The 19,996-nt window shown below is 38.2% G+C and overlaps 1 protein-coding gene and 1 long non-coding RNA gene across 11 annotated transcripts in view; one reads left to right on the top strand and one right to left on the bottom strand.

Annotated features, from left to right (window-relative positions):
* Positions 1-4,433, bottom strand: part of LOC135327857 (uncharacterized) — a 36,504-nt gene extending 32,071 nt beyond the window's left edge. The window contains exons 1-2 of the long non-coding RNA XR_010388334.1: positions 4,317-4,433; positions 533-627 (exon numbers count right to left, since the gene is read on the bottom strand). This is a non-coding gene — a long non-coding RNA (uncharacterized LOC135327857). The remainder of the gene's footprint in view (positions 1-532; positions 628-4,316) is intronic.
* Positions 4,110-19,781, top strand: TUBE1 (tubulin epsilon 1). 10 transcript variants are annotated; one of them, XM_026119997.2, is made up of 12 exons: positions 4,110-4,254; positions 4,341-4,414; positions 5,628-5,680; positions 9,439-9,496; positions 10,100-10,215; positions 11,267-11,388; positions 12,717-12,904; positions 13,774-13,949; positions 14,718-14,858; positions 16,483-16,623; positions 18,046-18,220; positions 18,734-19,781. In XM_026119997.2, the coding sequence occupies exons 1-12, from the start codon at positions 4,230-4,232 to the stop codon at positions 18,890-18,892; spliced, it is 1,428 nt and encodes a 475-aa protein (XP_025975782.1). In that variant the 5' UTR covers positions 4,110-4,229; the 3' UTR covers positions 18,893-19,781. The 10 variants fall into 10 exon arrangements, with proteins under 10 accessions (XP_025975782.1, XP_025975780.1, XP_025975791.1 ...); XM_026119995.2 differs by having other exon boundaries at positions 9,439-9,514; XM_026120002.2 differs by lacking the exon at positions 4,110-4,254 and adding an exon at positions 6,533-6,673 and having other exon boundaries at positions 4,342-4,414.
* The last annotated feature ends 215 nt before the right edge of the window (positions 19,782-19,996 follow it).

Raw genomic sequence — 19,996 nt, 5'->3', positions numbered from 1 at the left:
GAAATTACCATTCCATATGCACAAAGGTAGTCTGTATCTGATTCATAACATTACACCTCTGCAGTCATTTCTAAGCTCCTGGTGTTTAACAGAAGGCAACTGCCCATGCAGAAATTTTCCCAGAATTCAATTTGGCTTCTGTAGCTACCTTGAAAATCATAGCTCTAGAGTAGAATACCCCTTACAAAGATCTGGGGAAAACCTCCAAATTCTGAGATTTATTGTTAGATTGTTCATTTGCACTTTTAATATTTTCAATTTTCATAACTATCTCAATTCTGTGGAAAGCCAAAAGACAAAATGGGCACTGACCTTTAGGAGAGTACACTTCTCTGACACCTTCGAGGTTTTGATAATAGTGTTATTGTAGCCATGATCTAAATCAGAGCTGTAACTACACTGTTCTTACACCATGGAATATACTGGAATTTGTCACATGCAAGACTACACATGAAAGAATCCACCTTCAAGTTGAAATACCTAAACTGTTTCAAAACAGAATATATTTAATTAGAATCTCTGGCCCAGGTACCTCTTATTTCTGTAAAGAACTGTAGAGCTCTCTCATAGTTGAAGGTTCTGATGAATCTTTCTTCTTCCTGAGAGATCAAGAGTACGAACAATAGCCTGAAAAGGAAAAGGAAAGATGAAGAGTTAAAGGTCTGACGGTAATTCCCCAAAAAGCCAACAATTCCAAGTAAAAAAACCTCTGTATGTGAACTAAGCCCTGATATAAATCAAATAACATTGGTTCAGATTCCAGTGTATTCTCCCTACAGCAGCATGTGGCCTAAATAGTGAAATGACTGTCATTAAAAAAATGCTGTAAGCACAGCACATGAAGTTGTGATGCACATTTGGCTCTTGTTGTGATTAGGATTTAAGGGTATTCACTGATTCACAGCAGTCTGTGTCAACTCATTTCCTCTCAATAACTCAGTAACTTACTCTTCCAGTTCAATTTGTGTTTTGAAGCTGTTGTATGCCATTACTGTGTAACATCAACAATAAAACAGTTACTGATAGAACGAGCATAAGAAACACACAGTAGCATAAGACCGTTGATTAAATGATTAACATAGACAAAAAGGCTCTGAAGGGAACTGACCAGATTCATGCATTTATTCAATATCAGGAGTTTCAACTAAAAAAAACAGATGGTCAGTGTGCGATCATTTTTTTTACATAGTTGAGCTGCCTATCAATTTCATTAAACTTCTGAACACATACACCAAGCCAAACTGATAATTACATATCCACTCCCTGCCCAGGGGCTGCCTTTGGAAACTAAAAAATGTTCCCATATGAATATAAATCTCAATTGCATCTCTGATTCAGAATGCTTCTAAGCTCAAGGAGAATGATGACCTTACATTTCCCATCACAGACCTCTAAACAGTATCTTGGAAGCCAAACCATTGTTTCTCATGCTGCAATACAATCTTCAACAAAGCAGACCCCATGAAGATGCATATTCACAGAACACAGAGCACAAAACTGCAGCTAACTGAAAGAATGAGCAGAAAGCATAGCAAACTGGAAGAGTAAAGAAAGCCAGAGTCATGCAGCAATATTAGAAAACTTCTGTAGACTTCAGATTAAGCCTTAGAGTGCTTATAAGCAATGTTATACTGCTTTTAGCCCAAGTTAGGCCAAAAAAAGACATCTGGGGAAGACTATAAGGAAATGACCATAGGCAATAAGTATAGAAAGTCTCACATCTAGCAACTAGAAAAGACCACAGCTTACAGGTTCAGACCAGTTCAAGTAACCACAAGGAACAAAATTAAGCTACAGGTTAGATCTGGTCTGTCCAGAGAGCCAAGAAACTATTATCTGCTTTCCTGATTAATATTCATGCAGTTTTACACTAATAATTGATTTATAAAAGAAGACTGACCAATAAACCCCAGCAATGGGAGAAGGCTCAGAGGAGATGGGCAAGAGCGAGGTGCCCATGAAGCTCAGGAATAATGCAGAGCGTAACTCACTAACCACAGCTGTGGCACAGAAAGCTGACTTGCATCTCAACACAAAGGAGACCAAAGGGTGGCCTTTGTTTTAGATAAACAGCTACGTCAGTTGAGTGGATCAACAGGTGTAAATATTTCTTCTTGAGTTTATCAAAAGAATGTGACTGTCTCCCTGAGTTAGCCAGACCAGCATTAGGAAAGTGTATAGTGGCTCAGCCTGACATGGAGTGTAAAACCTGAACTAATAAAAGAATGTCAAGAGAGTAACAGGCTTGAGCGGGACTCAACCCAGTATTCCTTCCTGGCGACTGGGGACACCCAGCATCGTGAGGGTGAGCATAGTATAGAGACCGGTAATAGGAATCACATTGCTATTGTGATTGAACTGTATATTGCAATTGCTATATTCTGCTAAGTATATACTTGTTTTGAGATTTCAGTATACTGCTGTATCACTCTGCTAAATCAAAAATCCCATGTAACATCAAATACCTTCAAAGTAAACTTTTATATTAAACATTACACTCTCCATGCGTGGAATATCTAAAAAAACCTGAACAGAGAGTACTGGACTCTGACAGTGTTCACGAGAAAGGCAGTATTGCTCCGTCCATGCTGAGGTTTCCACTTGCCTATACTAAGGACATTGCTCCTTCGCAAATTAGAATGTGAAGCTTGCGTAAGCCTGGGACAGTCATTAGTGGTTTTTAACAGCTTACAACATACAAATTTTCAGTAGGATTCTTTTCTTTCTCCTAAGTTTTTAAGAATTAGTCTGGATATGTAGTTCTTTTACATAATATTTATAATGCATTATTATTGTTGTGTTTGCTGTAATATATAGTTAAAGTTTTCAGGAAAGTTCTGTAAAAATCAGTCATTTGGTATAACTTTGCTGTTCTGGACACTTAAAACTGATCTCTGTGGCTTCCCAGGTCATGTCCAGGAGTCAGCACCATGGTTTCTCTAGAGTAAATAAAGGATTAAGGTACACTGAAGATTTTTAAGAACTTCATTTAGCTAATTTTGCTTATGAACAGGCACTACAAATAAAATTACTTAGTAAAATCTGCTTTTTCCAAATATATTAGCCATAAAAGCTTATGAACTGGATTGCATGAGAATTTTTGTTCTCCCACTGGAAGTGGAAATGTCTTTGTCACAAGAGAGCTTTCTGCAAGAGAATGTTTCACATATTGCACATTCTGTACATCATTTTGCAGCTCAGTTAATGCTATGGACCAGTCTTACCATGCTGAGAGAGTAGTATCTCTACATTTCTCTCAACTCCTACTTTTAGTCCTAAAGTTGCTATGTTCAACAGACAAGAGAAAGTACCTACTTTTACTGTGGACAATTATTTGCACAAGAATTAAGTCATAAAACAGAGCCTAGAGAAAAATGTAGCTTGCAGGCCTGACGGAAAGAAAAGGTGCATCATTATAGCTTTTCTACATGGCCATTTTTTCATATTAATTTATATTTTCATACAATTTGGCACATTGCACACCAGCACTCAATAATGTCTTTGGAAAAAAACACATTTATTACACATTTGTGTAAATAAAAGCCATAAAAGATAATGAACTTGATTGTACATAAGTACTTCTGTTCTCCCACAGAAAGACTTTATTTCAGGTCTTTACTGTTTCCCATATTTGGGCTTTAACATAGACTTTCCAGGTCCCGGCAGGTTCACTCTCAAGACCAGGATGAGCTCCTGAATACTTCACTATATCCTCTGCCCTTCTTATATTGCTGTTCTAATGTGCCCATCATCTCCAGCCCAAACAAGCAACAGAAACCTTGCTACTGCCTCAGCTGCTCTCAGTGCACACTTACTCTTAAACCAAGGCCTTGAATTCTTTAGAAGCAGTCGTGGCCCATAGCATAAACAACCAAATGCTGCTCCCTCAGACTCACGGCCACAGCACATCCCCCTTTGAACCTGCCTGCCTCACACCCGGCCCGCCCTGCGCCAGGCTGAGCGCTCACCCTGCGAGCACCGCTCACCCCCCGCCCCCCACCGATGGAATATTCCATTCGCGACTGGGAGGCGGCGAGCGCCCGCGGGCCAAGCCAGCGGATGGGACGTTCCACCGCGGGGGGGAAGGGGGGCGAGCAGCGAGAGGGCGGCGCGCCGTTGGAAGAGCCCGCCCGCCGCAACGGCCGAGCCCGCCGAGGGGGCGCGGCTTCCGGGCGCCGAGTTCGAACGAGGAGCAACCGCTGTCACCGCCTTCCCTCTGCGTGGCGGCCATGACCCAGTCTGTGCTGGTGCAGGGTAAGGGGTGGCGGCGCCCCCAGCCCAGCACACCCTCCGCCCCGCCCTCCCCGGTGCCTGACCTGTGCCTCTCTCCCCCTTTACAGTGGGCCAGTGCGGGAACCAGGTGGGCTGCCGCTTCTGGGACCTGGCGCTGCGGGAGCACGCGGCCGTTAACAAGGTAACGGCACCGCTCCCCCCCCACACCCCGCGCCGCCGGGGGAGGGGCGCCTTCCCGCCTCGCGCGGGCGGGAGCAGGGGGAGGGGCGGCCTTCGCCTCGGGCTGTGGCGGCAGAGCTCGGCACGGATTCAGCTCAGTTAAGGCCGCTCATTACGAGCTAAGCTCCCCGCAGGGTTTTATGTAGTTTAGCTAATGAAGTCATGCAGATTCGCTTCTTCAAGACTCTTCACCTGGAAAAGCCTTGGATGTCTCCCGAAAGAGAGAGATTACCAGGTGTGAGGCCACATGTGAGGGGAGAGGGCTGTTTAATACAGGATCTTTGACTTGCCCCGCGGTGCCACTGGCATTAAAGGCAAAAAGCAGTCACACCAAAACCTACCCTTCTTTTCCATGCTAGCACATGCCATGCAATGAAGTGAGTTGTGCTGACCAGCTTGGAAAAAAAAAATGCACTCCTCTTGCCAGGACTGTAAATATACTATTATCTGGTAAATTCTGTGTGTTAATAGAGATAATGGTGAGCAATCCTTTTGAATGCTTTCAGAAAGGCAGCGGACAAAGTCCATATGTATGTGGAGAGTCCCTTAGTTCTAGTGTAGACAAAGAGCAGTGACTTCCAGACTCTGCTTCATAAGGTCTCAGAGACCATGGTCAATGGTCTGTAAAACCATATCAATATTAAAGTGTATAAACTTGTCCAGTCTCTTTTAGTTGTAGGGTGGAACAAGAAATTTCAGCACCATCCCTTAGCTCTCAGTTTTGGAATCACTGATACAGTGTAACACACTTTTTCTTGCCACAGAACTTCATGGCCATTGATACAATGAGCACGAAACTGTCCCAGTATTGTACCACAGATGAACTGAGTCAGCTAAACAGTAAAATTTTCATAATTGTATTGGGATCTGCAGTAAAATCCTAAGTCTTTAGATATGAAGAAAAAATACTTGTTTAATTTTCTGCTGAAAACTTCATTTCCTAATTAGATCTTCCGATCAGTTTTTAATATCAGATTGATGTTTCAATGAAGTACTGTTTGTCTAGTGCTGACTAGAGCTATTTAGATTGAATTTAAAGGTTGGCCCTGTTTTGAGTGAGGAGGTTTAATAGAAGACCTCCAGAAGTCCCTTCCAACCTCAACTACTCTGTGAACAAGCACTGAGAATTTCTGATGTTACAAGTCTTCATCTTTTGTCATGTTGTTTACTTTTAGAAGGGAATTTATGATGAAGCATTAAGCAGTTTCTTTAGGAACGTGGATACCAGGTAAGTTTTATTGAGGCTCATTTTGAGTTCAACAAGTAGGTCAATAGTTCTAGTATTTGCTCTTAACCTAAATTAAAGTTCTCTTTGCTTCAGGTCATATTTAGTTTGTATTAAAAAAGAGTTTGCTTTTTAGTCGTCTTTTCAGAGCGCTGTCTGTTTCCATTTTAGCTATTTTGAATGTATTTGGTTTTACTTTCTCCTCCCATCCAAAAAATGGACAGTCGAGATTTGATAGTTTTTGTAATTTGCAAGTTCTCTGACTAGTAGCTTTGCAAGCGCTCTGATTACCAGCTTAGCAGCATTTATGGGAGAGTAGTAAGAGGAATTATATAGAAGGTGGTCAGGAAAGGTCTTCTTTAAAGGCCTGTCACTTTTTAAATCTCTTTTGTCTGACTAGTTGATTACATAAGGGCTGGTGGCTATGTTTTGTTCTTGTTGGGTTTTTTCTTTTTACTTAGGTTATCCAATTCCCACCTTAAGAGCGTTCAGTTGTCTTTTTTCTGTCCAATCACAAAAATCCTTGCAGTTTGTTTAAAGGAATAAAACAGTTGGCCACCTGGATATTGCAGTGCGTTGTAATTGATTAGGAAACATTTGGCCAGCCTCTCTTTATTTCCATGATATGGCAAGGCTGCAGTACGGAATGCAGTTTTAACTAAAATGATATAGAAATAATACTTATTTTGTCTCAATTCCTACCTCTTTGAAAGAATATGCAAGTGCGTTGTGATTTATCATTGCTATTTCTTGTGAGTAGTTCCTAGAATATGTTTTTTATCAAGAATATTTTGTTGTAAATACGTACATGTTTTTATACATGCCGGATGAAACTACCAAATTTTAATTTGACAGGTTGGCTGCAATATAAACATCCCTTTTCCGTATGTAAGGAGGAAGGACTCATCTTACTGAATACCGTAGAAGTTTCAAGGAAGGTTCCCCTAGCAGGGAGAGAGAAGACTAAATGTTCAAATTTCATCTTTTCCAGCAGCTGTTCGTATTCATATTGAAACAATTCCCATTTTTGGGTGTAGCCTTGAACCAGAATTTAAAGGAGAATAGTTTTAATAGTGTCTTGCTCAGGTTACGGGGTTTTGGTCTTTTGCTGTTGTGGTGGGTTTTGTTTTAACTTTTTCAAAAAGGACTAGTTCATCTTGAAGGTCATTGCAGGCATATAACTTATGTCATAAAATGAGACTTCAGTCTTGTACGCTATGCCATACTGCTTTTCAAAATAATCCAGATGGGTTATCCAGTCTGAAACAGCTATAAACAACATTCTTGCAGACCAGAGAGGCTCTTTTCTCATACAGTGATTAATAAACTGTATAACACTGAGAATATGTTTATGTTCATTCTTTTATGATGTATCTACGGAGGAATTAACAATTAATCCCATCACTGAAATAATTAACGAGGGACCTGAACATCCACACTTTTAATCCTGCTGCTGATTTCAGTTGGGAGGTATTTCAGCTGCAAATGAGCTCTTTAGTGGAAGGACAGTTTTATCTGTTTCTTAAAGTAAAAAATGCATTTATGTCTGTAGTCTTGGACAGAATGGGCACTTAATTGATGGCTAAAATGACTTCTTTTCACACTTCAGTCACTGCACTATGCATTTCTCTCTCCTTCCTTTCCTTTCCCATCAGAAAATATAAATTACAGACTCTTCAGCTGGCAGCCTGATTTGTTGGTACATGTTGTAGAGGTGTGTGCTTTTTGAGCTTAAAAGCTTATTGCTTCAATCTGTAAGAGTTATCAACCCGGTGATCATTACTCTTACAGATGCTCCACATGGGCCTGTTTGAAGATTGAAAAGTTATGCTTCCTGTGTACAATAAGCATCTAGAACTGCTCATGTGCTGCAGGAACATACATCTTAGATGCTGCTGCTAGTATCAGTTTTCTAGAAACCAGAGATTACAGCATTCAAGAAAGAGAAAGCCTGAAAGCCTTTTCTAATAATACCAGAAGGCCACCTTGCTCCAATAGATTTGAAAGCAAAATATTTTACGCTAACTCCATCAAGCTGGTTGTATAACGATAGCTATTAAAAGCAACTTAGAGATCAGGCAAAATAATTTCCCAAATGCATAGTGAGTTTGTGTGCAATGATCAAGTGTGCTGATGAGTCCATCTCTGGTAAAATTGTATAAAACAGTTTTCATATATGAGCTTTCTTGTTGTAGTAAACTTAGCTATTCAAAACACGTAAAACAATTACTAAATATAAAAGAAGTTGTCATCCCGTAAGATCATGCATGTTGCATTACAAACCGCAAAGACTGGTAGTCATAGGCAACTTGGAAACAAGTGTATGGTTTTATAGGCAGAAATGCATGTTTTAAATACATTTTTAACAATTTGACCAGTTTATAAAAAGCATAACATTGTAAAAATAACATAATATTATAAAAACATATACTGCATAAAATAAAAAAAAACTTCACACATCTTAAGTCATATACAGGCACACACATTCACACAAACACACTCCATTTGTCAAAAATAAAACAAGTAAGCGTATCTAAGAGAGATGTAGGGATTGTAGAGAATTTAGGTTTTTTCTCCAAGCAATTGAATCAGAGTAAGTTTTTGAAATCACAGGCTATCGTGGAAGACCACAAAGACAATAGTTGCAGAAAGGTAGATATTTTTTTCCCCTCTTTGTTGAGTTTGTTAGTCCTTGAAGAGAAATAGAACTTCTCTAACTGGATTGGCTGATGCTGTGGTGGACTTTCATAAGGAGTTGCATAGGCTAGAGTAATCAGCGTGAATACTGGTGGCTGCTATGAGCTGCTCAGCTGATGGAAGGTGTTTGGAGAGCTGCTAGGAGTGAGAAGGTAGAAACTCCTTGAGGATTCCAGTGCAGTCCCATACTGTCTCTTTTCCGCTTGTTCCTGCTGGGACTGAGAGCACTGTAGGGAATTTCACCTGATGTTTTGAAAAGTTTGTGTGGTTGAATGTAAAGCAGTCTAAGAAATACTTCAAATTTGAGTGATCTGAGGATTGACCTGCACCCAAATTAGGTAAGTTGAGGGGAAAATTAGAGCCATCTTCACTACCTTTTTTTCCTGTGTTGGTATAGTTTAGCCAGACCTGAATGTCTCATCCTGTGAGTGCAGAGGCACCAGAGTTCTTTGTGAGAAAAGTATGTGATGGAATATAATGCATAGCCCCCCTCCCCCCCCCCCCCCGACTGGTTCAGTATAACCAATCCAGGAAAAAAAGAAAATAAAGCTATGTCAGCACAGCATGATTTCTGAACTAATAAATATCAATGACAAAAAAAGTCAAGCAAAGTGCTCTGCTAGTGCAGTTATGCTGCTTTCATGTCCTGAGTAGTAGCAGAGTGCCATACTACCCCTATTGAAAGTCCAGTGGTGCTACTTGGTACACTACATTCCATTATATGATGCGGACATACCACATGGTAAGATAAAAGATAATGCTCTTGGCAATGCTTGTAGACTTATTACAGAGCAGAGGCTGTATCTGAGAGTAAGCCTTCAATGCTTATCTTTTCAGCTTCCTGATGAAATACTGCTAAGGATATTTCTCACTGAGATTGGGTCCTGTAATTGCTTTCTTTTAGGGCACTCTGAGTTTTTTCCTAGCAGTATTTTATGTTCAGTGTGTTCTGTTTATGTTGTAACAGTCCTCTGAACTGTAAAGATTAAGGACTGAATTTTATTCTAGTATTTATTGTCTTATTTCCTAGTAGGGTTTTGAGTTTGGATGTTTTTCTTTTCCAGAAGTGGTGAAGATGGTCGTGATATTTCCAAAGGAAAAATATGCTCTTTAAAAGCACGAGTAAGGCAATCTATAAAGGTCATTCCTTTACATCACATATTTATGTCTGACACTGTGGGAATTTTCATAAAGTTCTTATAAATGAACATATTTTCAAAAGGTACTTTGAATAATAAAACTTCTAACAATAACTTTTGGTACAATGGAGTAATGCAGTTTGCAGCCATTCTTCCTGAATAATTCAAAGTATAATTTTAATAAAATGATTGTGGATATTACAAAGAGAGGGTTTTTTGAATTTTTTTAAGGGGCAACCTCTTTAAGCTGTTTCTGTTGCTTAAGTGATTAAGAAACAACAAAGCTTTAAACATAAAAATGCTTTAATTTCCTTTCTCCAAAGTACCGAGGCAGAATATTTTTAAAAAATTTAACAAAATTGGAATATCTGAAATGCTGTCCCACTGAATGACTTCAAGCAAAGCAGTCAAGGTGAATTTTTGCTAGTTGATCTCCTAGTTAACTACAAGTGTAAAACAAGACCCTCTGGAACACAGTATAAAAAACATATGTTTTATCTTATAAATAATTTTGTATTTCTTTGTGTGATTATTTCAAATTGTGGCTTGCTTACTGACTGAACTTTAATTCTTTCTTTTCTCAAAGGCACTTTTGATTGACATGGAGGAGGGTGTGGTAAATGAAATTCTGCAGGGGCCATTGAGAGATGTGTTTGATAGCAGGCAGCTTATCACAGATGTTTCTGGATCAGGAAACAACTGGTGAGAAGAAATTCTTCCTAACTCTTCAGAAAGCATTTGTAGCAACTAATTAGATGGCAATTGAAATGGAAAATGATAACAGTAGCTTTGTGATTCATTCTACTGCACCTGGAGAGCTGCAACATACTACCTGTAAACTTTACTGTTCTACTGTTGACTGGAGGAGGGCTTTGAAAACCATTTTACAGAAGGATAATTCTGCTGATACATGATTTTCTCTATTTTTTCTTCCTCTTTTTGGACTCTTCTTTAAAGAGCATGGTTTATATTTTTGTTTCTTTGGCATTCATCTGCTCCCACTGCTCAGTCAAAGCCATAATCTAGTTTGGGACTGTGCAATTAGTGTAGAAAAAGAAACAAGTTATATGAACAAATGCACTTCTGATTTCTAAGCACTACAGATTCCAGCTTTGTGCATATAAGCTACCCTACTAAAAAGAGAAATTCAGGAAATGGGTGATTAACATAATTAATTCCAAATCTTCACTGAGAATTAATACATTTCTAATAATATTCAGTGCACTACAGACTGGAAAGCAAATCATCAGCAAATATACCAGAAGAAAGTGCAGTACAGGGAATAAAGCATTCTATAATCTCACCATCTAACAGGAAAGTGTGTTGAAAATGATCTGTTTGGGTTTTTTTAATCACCAGTAACAGCTGACTTGCATAATACTCAAATGAAGATCAGTGCACATGTTAAATATGGATGTCCTCTTTGTTAAGGGGTATGTAACTGTCATTTGATAATAACAATTTTGAATAAAATTTGATCATCCAAAATGGGTGTTTATTTCCTTCTCATACAAAATAATAGGGCAAGCTTCAAAGCTGTGAACTAGGTGCTGCTTGCATTCTCTATATTAAAACTATATCCCAACTTTTCTATCCCATGGCATAGTCACAGCTTTGCAGCTCTCCTAAATCGGGAGTTGCACCAGCTCTGAACTATTAAGCAATAGGATATAAAATCTTGAATAGAAGGAATTGGAATAAAAAACTGAAAGATGATTGTGGGGGCATTTCTAAGTACTTTTCTTACTTTCAGGGCTGTAGGTCACAAGCTATATGGCTGTCAGTACCAGGAAAACATTGTGGAAAAGCTGAGGAAAACTGCAGAACATTGTGACTGTCTACAGTGCTTTTTTATAATTCATTCTATGGGAGGTGGTAAGTAATTGTATGCTTGGTGTGATTGCACCTGCCACAAGTGAAAAGAAAAATCTAGGTCTTGAAAAGAAGATCACTGTAATAATCTACATCATACAAAATGCAGAATAAAAAGCTGTTAACACAGTCCAATTAAGTGGACGTGGAATTATTCTTTACTTGTTAGAACACTGAGGAGCTCTATTCATGAACTCAAGTAAGCACTGTCAAAACAGAACAAAAGTACAGTTTATATTATAAGACAAGACAGAGTGGATGGATCAAAACAGGTGGCAAATACAAGGAAACGCTGCAGAGATACCGATCAAAAGAAGGGGCAGTGGCCTCCGAACACTGGCATCATTGCTATAATCAAGTTATTTTTAATTGTGATCAAAGACTTTTCAGGAAGGATTTGAAAGATGCTTCTGACGTTGCTCAACTTTCTTGTTTTTCTGTCTTCTTTCCACACAATTCTCTTGAATCCAGTCTAGCTACTTTGCTAATAAATCTGAAGAGAGACTTTTTGCAGTGACAATTTTGTTACTGCTATCTTGTCACTAAGCCTTTCTCCCCAGAAACATGGACAAATTCAGTGGCGTTGAGCATATATTATAAATGATTGTAACGTGGAAATAGACACTGCAAATAGCTCTAAATATGACACAGAGTTTTGTCAAAGGTCTTTTTTGTGGTCATCTACTTAATTTGAGAGACCCTGCAGATATTCTTGCTATTATTGCAGAAAACTGCTGCGTTGTTCATAGATGAAATCGTCAGCTGCTGAGGTTCTGTTAGCTGTCCTACAGTTTGATTCTCTGACTTGAACTTAGTGTTGATGAGGAAAAAGTGTATGTTGGAGAAAAGGGGTTATCACATTTTGACAAGAGAATCAGCAAACTTTGTAAAGAAACCCCAGTAGGAAAGTAATTTAAAGACTCGTTTGAAGAACAGTTAGTTCAATGTTTTTAAACAAATATTTTCCTTCAAAATTCAAATAAATGTTTTTAAAATAACAAATAAAAGACCAGGTCAGGGAAATTTTGGTTGGCCTGAACTGATACATGTTTTGGGACTTTTTGGTTTGCAGAAATTTTTGAGATTGTATATTTCATCATGTCTAGTATGGGAAATACTTTTGTCAGTTAAGTTTTTCCAAGACAGAAAAATAATTTTTTGCCTAAATTTATGTGCTAATAGCCTCCACAATCTGCTGAATACTTCAGAAAATTTTCATATATATAATTGAAAATTTGTATGTTTCCAGCATATGAGACTTCATGCTTGTGAGAACATGGGAAACCTTTTATCTTCTCTCATTCTGTCTTCTCATTCATAATTATTTTTAGGGACAGGATCTGGTCTTGGAACTTTTGTACTGAATTTGCTTGAGGATGAATTCCCAGAAGTATATAGATTTGTTACTTCAGTTTATCCCTCTGGTGAAGATGATGTTATTACTTCTCCATATAATAGTGTTCTGGCTATGAAGGAGCTTAATGAGCATGCAGACTGTGTGCTACCAATAGAGAATGAAGTAAGAAATAATATTCTGTTTCTCTCAATTTCTTCTTTATTAAACTGCATCTAGGAAGTGTTTCTTCCTGCTGTGTATTGATTTTTAGAATCAAGTCTTTAAAAGCATTATTTCATTTCTTAAAATGATAATTGAACTCCTAAGTCACTTGCAGGCTTCTGAAATGAATCTGCCTTGTCACTCTGTTCCTTCCATCTTCAAAAAAAAAAAGTCACTCTTCCACCCTCAAAAGTAGTCTAGTGTGAATTTTTTCATGTCTGAAGGTAAACAGTGAAAGGCTCCTATATACTGAGGACAAGAATGTTAAAAATCATTTTAGCAATCAGTTTATGTGTAGCATTAGTACAGTACTGCAAGGGAAATTAATAACCTACTCCAAATTCAATTAGGCTTTACTGGTATGGGATATGAGCCTCATAGATGAACCTGGCCACATAAACAACTAGACTTCTTTGAATCCAACTTTGATGACTCTCCTGAATTGCTTTTTGGTTATAAGAAAGTTGCAGAAAGTGGAATATATTTAAAGAATGTGTTTTCGCTTTCATGGGAATTACAAGAATTTGAAATAACTTTTTTAGAAGATAAGGTTTGGGAATATTTGAATAGAATTCAAAATTCTTTCTGAGTTAAGCTGTGTACGTTTGTGACGTGTAAGGAACAAACATTTAGAAACACTTCAGTCAATTGGAATTGGTCAAAGGTTGGACTTAACAGGTATCAGAGCACATTCTTTGAACTAGAACTACCATGTCTTAGTTTCTCTTTGAATTTTAAGATTATTTGAAATAATAAATGCAGGTACTGAATTTGAAAGCTCTGTGCCCAAGAATTCTTGTATGATTTCTGGTTTTATTTTTCTCTCAAAGTCTTTGTTTGATATAGTTAATAAAATTCATCAGATGGTCAATTCTGGAAAGCTAGGATCAATTGTGAAACAAAACAGCTTGGTAACATCAAGTGCAGGGAGTACCAAAACCGTACAGGAGAAGCCATTTGATGCCATGAATAATATCATAGCCAACTTGCTGCTGAACCTGACAAGGTAAAGTTACAGGTTATTCCTCTGTAAAAGTAATGTTGCTGGAGGCAGAATCCACTGCAGATATCCAGGCCTATATTGCCTCAAAGATTTTTGATTATTTTCAGTTTGGCATTAGTCTCTTTTTAAGAATTAATGATTAAGCTTTGAAGTATAAGGAGGTATTCAGATGTCAGTGGTGTTGCTGTAGCTGTAGTAGTTAAGAACTTAAGACGAGGTCTGTAGGCAGAATCTTCTTATCCTCCAGTGATATTGGGTGGAGACCATGGAAATTAGTCTTCCTAGGCCAAATATATCCTTTTATAAATATCATCAGACCATTGTAGCACCTAAATCGTCCACTGCTGGAAGAAACTTCTGGTGAAATATACCTTCAGAGTATTGGTCTGCTTTTCTTAAACAGTTTGTCAGAAATGTTTAAAGTCAGACGTTTTATTATGCCTATGTATTAAAACTGGTTTCAAGCTGTTGTATCCACATACTGAAAAATAGTGCTAAAGACTACAGCCAATAAACATAAGCTCTCATTCTTGATGCTTAATTGTTCTATTATGAGAAATGCAAGGAAATGAGAAATGGCAATGTTACCACCCAATGTGAAAATTCAGTATTTATAGCTAAACAGTTTCGCATTTCCTGAAATGATATTCTTGAACTCTGTTGTTTTACTGTTTCATTATGAGGAACAGCTGAAAAATAGATATAATTAATGTTTATATTACAAAAGTCATTTACTTAAATTGTTTTAAAACAGTTCTGTTATTTTTTCAGCTCTGCTAGGTTTGAGGGTTCACTTAACATGGATCTTAATGAAATCAGCATGAATTTGGTTCCCTTTCCTCGACTTCATTACTTGGTTTCAAGCTTGACTCCTCTGTATACTTTGACTGATGTTAATGTACCTTCTAGAAGGTAGGAAAAAGAGGTTATTATGGAATTAGCAAACTGTCTTTAGATTTGAAGTTTAATTTTTAATTCTTCTATAGTTTCCATTAAAAAAAATTCTTCAGTAAAACTAAGGGTAGAAGTTCTGGGAATTTGAAAGGAAGGAGTTAATGAATTTTAAAAGCCTGCCATATATTCAAATTTGTCCTGCTGATTTTGAAAACATTCTCTGTCCCATTTCCCTAACTGTGGGTCACGTTCCCATACCTTCACGAGCACTTCTTGTGACCTCCTGGAGACATTAGCACCTAAAAGTGGATTGTTCAGCTACATCAGCACAACATGAGTGATACCGGAGTGATGAGGGAAGGAAAATGAGGTTAAAAAAAACATGGAGGAATTGGTATTTGCCTTTTAAGATCATACCTCTGTAATGGTTAAGTCAGCAAACTTAAAATGTGTTTTTATTAGCTCTGCTGGGAAATGCCTTTATTACTAGGTGATAGATAGAACCCACCACAAGTTAAGTTACGCTTTGCATTTCTCTCGCAAAATACTACAAAGACAAACAAGGAATTAAACAAGACTCTTTGGGAAGTTAGGGCATCTTGCTTCATTTATGAGATGCAGTGAGCCTATTTAACAGCCCATCGTAACAATTGAAAGGGACACAATATGCTTCCACCTTTTATCTTTCCTTCTCACAGTTTTCCAGCCACTGGTTCCTTCTGCTGATGCTTGTCTACCTTTCTGTAAGATGATTTATCCCTCTGACATGGCAGAAAAATAACCCATTAAAATAAGTTTCTTCTATTTTAGAGAGTGAGATCAGGTCAGTAAAAAGTTCCAAAAGTGATAGAGGCAGCTAAGGGTAAGTGGTGGGAGTAGGCAAACAAGTGGTGGAGAAGAGGTTGGGACTACCCTCTTTCAGTAAGTTGTGACAATCAGCTCAATCTCTCTCTTGAAACCATACCTTCAGGAGGCAATACAGTGCTAGAGGGAGGACAGCAGACTATGGGGAAATGCACAGTCAATGGTATTTAAGAATGAGGTGGGAAGAATAGTGTGTTTGTCTCCTTTTCTTTTTTTTCCTTTCCCCCCCCCGCCACCTCCTTTCCCCCCGCCACCTCCTTTCCCCCCCCCGCCACCTCCTTTCCCCCCCCCGCCACCTCCTTTCCCACCCCCGCCACCTCCTTTCCCACCCACCCCCGCCACCTCCTTTCCCACCCACCCCCGCCACCTCCTTTCCCAGATCCTCCACAAGCAGTGAGATTGCCTGTTCAAATTGTCATATAACCAGAAGCTCAGGTAGTTAAATCCACTTAAATATTTTTAAAAATTTGTGACCTAATTTCCTTATTAAAGGTCTCTTTTAGTCTGCCAACTTCTCTGACTTCAGACTCAACACTGGGTCATACCATTAGAGAGAATGGAGAAATATGTTCTACTTAGGAAAAAAAAGAATTCTAATGCCACATATGTAAATATAAAGGTTTGAATCTTTTTTTCTGTCATTCACTACCACAGTTTAAATTTTATTTTCACACTTTATTTTCAGAACTTTACAAACCTTTTAATCTCTGAAAGTGGGAGTTCTGAAGAACTTTCGTAACGTGCTTTAATAAGATAACTTTGCTTTCTCTTGACCCAGGTTGGATCAGATGTTTTCAGATGCTTTTAGCAGAGATCATCAGCTAATTCAAGCAGATCCAAAGCATAGTCTTTACCTTGCCTGTGCACTTCTTGTTCGAGGAAATGTGCAGGTTTCAGACCTTCGCAGAAATATTGAAAGGTTTGTAATACCACACAAAGTACTCATGGTATTTATTATAGAAGCTGTTGTCAGTTGTCTATGGTACTGTCACTTTTCATCTGAAGAATTTTAACACTAAATCATTTTACTCAAAAAATATTTTTCTTAATTTCAGAAGAGAAGAAAATGTAAATAATTTACTTTAATTAGCATAATAGTTACAACATTCTTGGATTTCCAAATAAAGGGAACTGACTAGATGTCCCTGAGCTGCTCCTCCCATCCTCAGAAAGTGCAGCCTTCCCCAGGTCTCCTGCCAGTATGGAATGTTGGAAGAACAGGCTCTGTCGTAGAAGTTTGGTTTTTTTGAATGGAAGCCAGCTCTTCTTCATGTGGATAGGGAGCCATTTTAACAACCCTGTGTTGTTACAGCTTCACTGCTGTCTCTTACACTGTTGTAGTAGATGACAACAGGAAGTGCAGACAAGCTTCTTGTACAGAGTGAAGTTTACATGCAGACAGGGGTGCACAGAGAAAATAGTTCTAAGAATCAAAAACACTTTACCTACACCTAAACTGTAGGTAGACTGACTGTGTTATGGAAAATTAGGCTTGCCAGCCACCATAACAGGGTCCAACCCTAGGTTCTCACTGAGAAGTTCGGAGCCAAATCAGAGTGAAATTAAATAAATAAATTTTAATGACGCACATGCAGCAATAACAGCTCGAGCTGGGTGCCTGCAAAGAGGAACCCCGAACAAAGAAATCCTTGGGCAATTATACCCTTACAATCTAAGTTCCCCACCCCTCACGCGATGGTTTGGACCACTCGTAATATTTAGGTCTGGGATCTTCCTGTTCTTTTGGGTCCCATCGTCATCTCTAAGCAGGCTGTTTTTCCTTATCTTTACTGTTAGGGCTTCTGCTGATGGATTTACCTTCCTTGTAATCTTCCTTATCTTTCTAGCTTGAACTGGCTCTGGGGCCCTTTCTTACTGAAGTAGGTGAAAGTTCATCGTGTTATCTGAGTGCGGCCTAAGGCTTCAGCAAATTTAGCTACTCATGCTAAGCAAGTTTTATACAAGTTGTGCTAAGTGGTTAACTCTAGACAGTTTCAGTTCAATATTCTTTAACAGACTGTTACCTCACACTATTAATCTGCCCCTTTCATGAGACTCAGAGTGCTTGCAGTCCCTTTACTAGAAATAGGTGCCTTGTAACTTTGCTTTTCAAAAATTGATATGTTAAATTAACAAAAATTGGTATTTGCAATTTAAATTTAAAATACATAAACAATTTACTTCTGAAGCCTAAAATGTCTTCTGCAAAATGCTAGTTATAACTGGCTTTTTTAGTCCTGAAAGCTTAAAAGTCATCCTTTTGAGACTGTTTGTTAGCCAAGGAGACTTAGGCTTTGTGTTCTTTACATTCCATATGTATCTGTAAACTTCTGAATCACAGGTTGAAGCCTTCCCTGCACTTTGTCTCCTGGAATCAAGAGGGGTGGAAAACTGGCTTGTGTTCGGTACCTCCCGTGGGCCATTCCCACTCGCTTCTGGCTTTAGCAAACAACACCTGTGTGAAACCAACTTTTATGGAACTCAAAGAGAGATTCATGAAGCTCTACAAGAAAAAGGTATGGCTCTGTCATCGTTATAGCATTCATAGCTGCTAAGCATTACTATCTCGCATTATTGGGAAACAAATCTTATTTTTAACAAAGGGACTACTTAAAAGTGACAGCCTAACCCAGGCTGTGGTACTTATCCAGGAATCATTTCAACAACTGCTGCATAAAAAGCAAACCATTTTTTTTACCTGTACCTACAAGACAATACGCTTATTTTCTTCAGCAATGAGGCAGTATCTGACAGATCTACCTACCAGTTTGTTCAAGCGTCCCCCAGAAGACAGAATATGAAAAGTTCCATGTGTAAGAAATCACTAATATCAACTGCAATTACTTAGAGAATTGTTACTAAAGTTGCCAAGTATATCAGCAAGGGATGTCATGAAAGCAGTCTTTAAATCTACTTTCTACAGTGCTTTGCACTACCTTCTTTGGTGCAGGCTCAGTGATGCTTCTGGAGCCAAATGAATTAAGTCATGTGCTGAGAAAAGATTAAAGCTGAATTTTTTATTCTCATAGGCTCATCTTCACCATTATCTGCATATAGATGGAATGGAGCAAAGCTGTTTTTCTGAAGCTATATCATCTTTGTCTGACCTAATAGAAGAGTATAATGAACTGGATGCCACAAAAGGTGGGCCTAGAATAGATCCATCAAGACTGAAGATAGCTGTGTAAAGAAGGAAGAATTGTTATTTTGCTTTTTTTTTTTTCCCCCAAGCATTCCAACCACTTCAGTTAAGCAGAATGACTTGCAGAGTGCCTACATCTTGTCATTCAAAAATGAGACTGGGACAACTGCCTCCTAAGCTCTCTGTATGAATCCTGTAAGAAAGATTTTAAAGTGTGTTGCTCTCCAGTACCTAATTGTGGAGGAACTCAGTAGAGAGGCGTCATACTAACTGTAGAGCTGACATACCACATGCTGTAAGGAGAAGAAAGGAATGTTGTAGCAGCCCAAAATGCAGTTCTCAGTCTTCTCAGACTTTGAGCTTAAAGTAAACTAAAGGCAGGCCCTGCTTCAAAGAAGGATCACCACTACTAGTTTATTAATTTTTTTAACAAGTTACTATGAAGAGAAGGAGAACCCATATGCTGTTTTCAAAGATGAAAGCAAACCTCTAATAAAACTGGTTTCTTAAATTTTGCAGCATACTAGGTGTCATTTCAGAATGCTGTAAACAGTGTTTGTAGTTTATATTTTTGCTTCCTATTGTACTTAGCTACAATTAGCTGTATTAGAGCATTCTCAGTTGAGATTAAAAGTGTCAATATCAGAGAATTCAAGAAAATACATTTTCTTTCAAGTATTATAATTGTAGTATTAATTAACTTGTTTTTTTAATGATACATGTTCATGAAAGCTGAGTTGCACTTGATAATGAATTAATACACTATACCTCTGAGTGAAACAAGCACTTATAATGAAGACTGTTTGGAGAATGAAGGTTATATACTTAAAAGAATGCAAGTTAAATAGATGTTTTAATATATATAATTATTAGAGTAAGTTGACTTTTGTATTACGATAAGAACTTTTACAAAATAAAATGTGCATCTATTTCCAGTTGCTTTCCAACTTTGACTGTCTTAAAACAGCAAGACAGCAGTAAACTGTTTCAAATCAGAATGGACCAGTACAATGAAGTCTTAAAGCTTGAGTGGGTGTATAAGTAAGCACAATTTTCAGTCTATGAGGCCAGAAGTATTCAACAAAACATTGTGGTAATATTTGTTGAGAGCGTGTTTTTTTTTTTTTTTTTTTTTTTAAGAAAGCATCTT

Source organism: Dromaius novaehollandiae, chromosome 3 (genome assembly GCF_036370855.1).
Source record: "Dromaius novaehollandiae isolate bDroNov1 chromosome 3, bDroNov1.hap1, whole genome shotgun sequence".
Lineage (NCBI taxonomy): Eukaryota > Metazoa > Chordata > Aves > Casuariiformes > Dromaiidae > Dromaius > Dromaius novaehollandiae.
The sequence above is the reverse complement of the archived record's forward strand: the minus strand, read 5'-3'. Positions and strand labels throughout refer to the sequence as shown.

Coding starts and splice junctions, on each gene's coding strand:
- TUBE1 (XM_026119995.2), top strand. CDS start 4,230: ATGACCCAGTCTGTGCTGGTGCAGG. Junction 5,681..9,438: donor TTTAGGAACGTGGATACCAG/GTAAGTTTTATT, acceptor TTTCTTTTCCAG/AAGTGGTGAAGATGGTCGTG. Junction 13,950..14,717: donor TTGCTGCTGAACCTGACAAG/GTAAAGTTACAG, acceptor TTATTTTTTCAG/CTCTGCTAGGTTTGAGGGTT.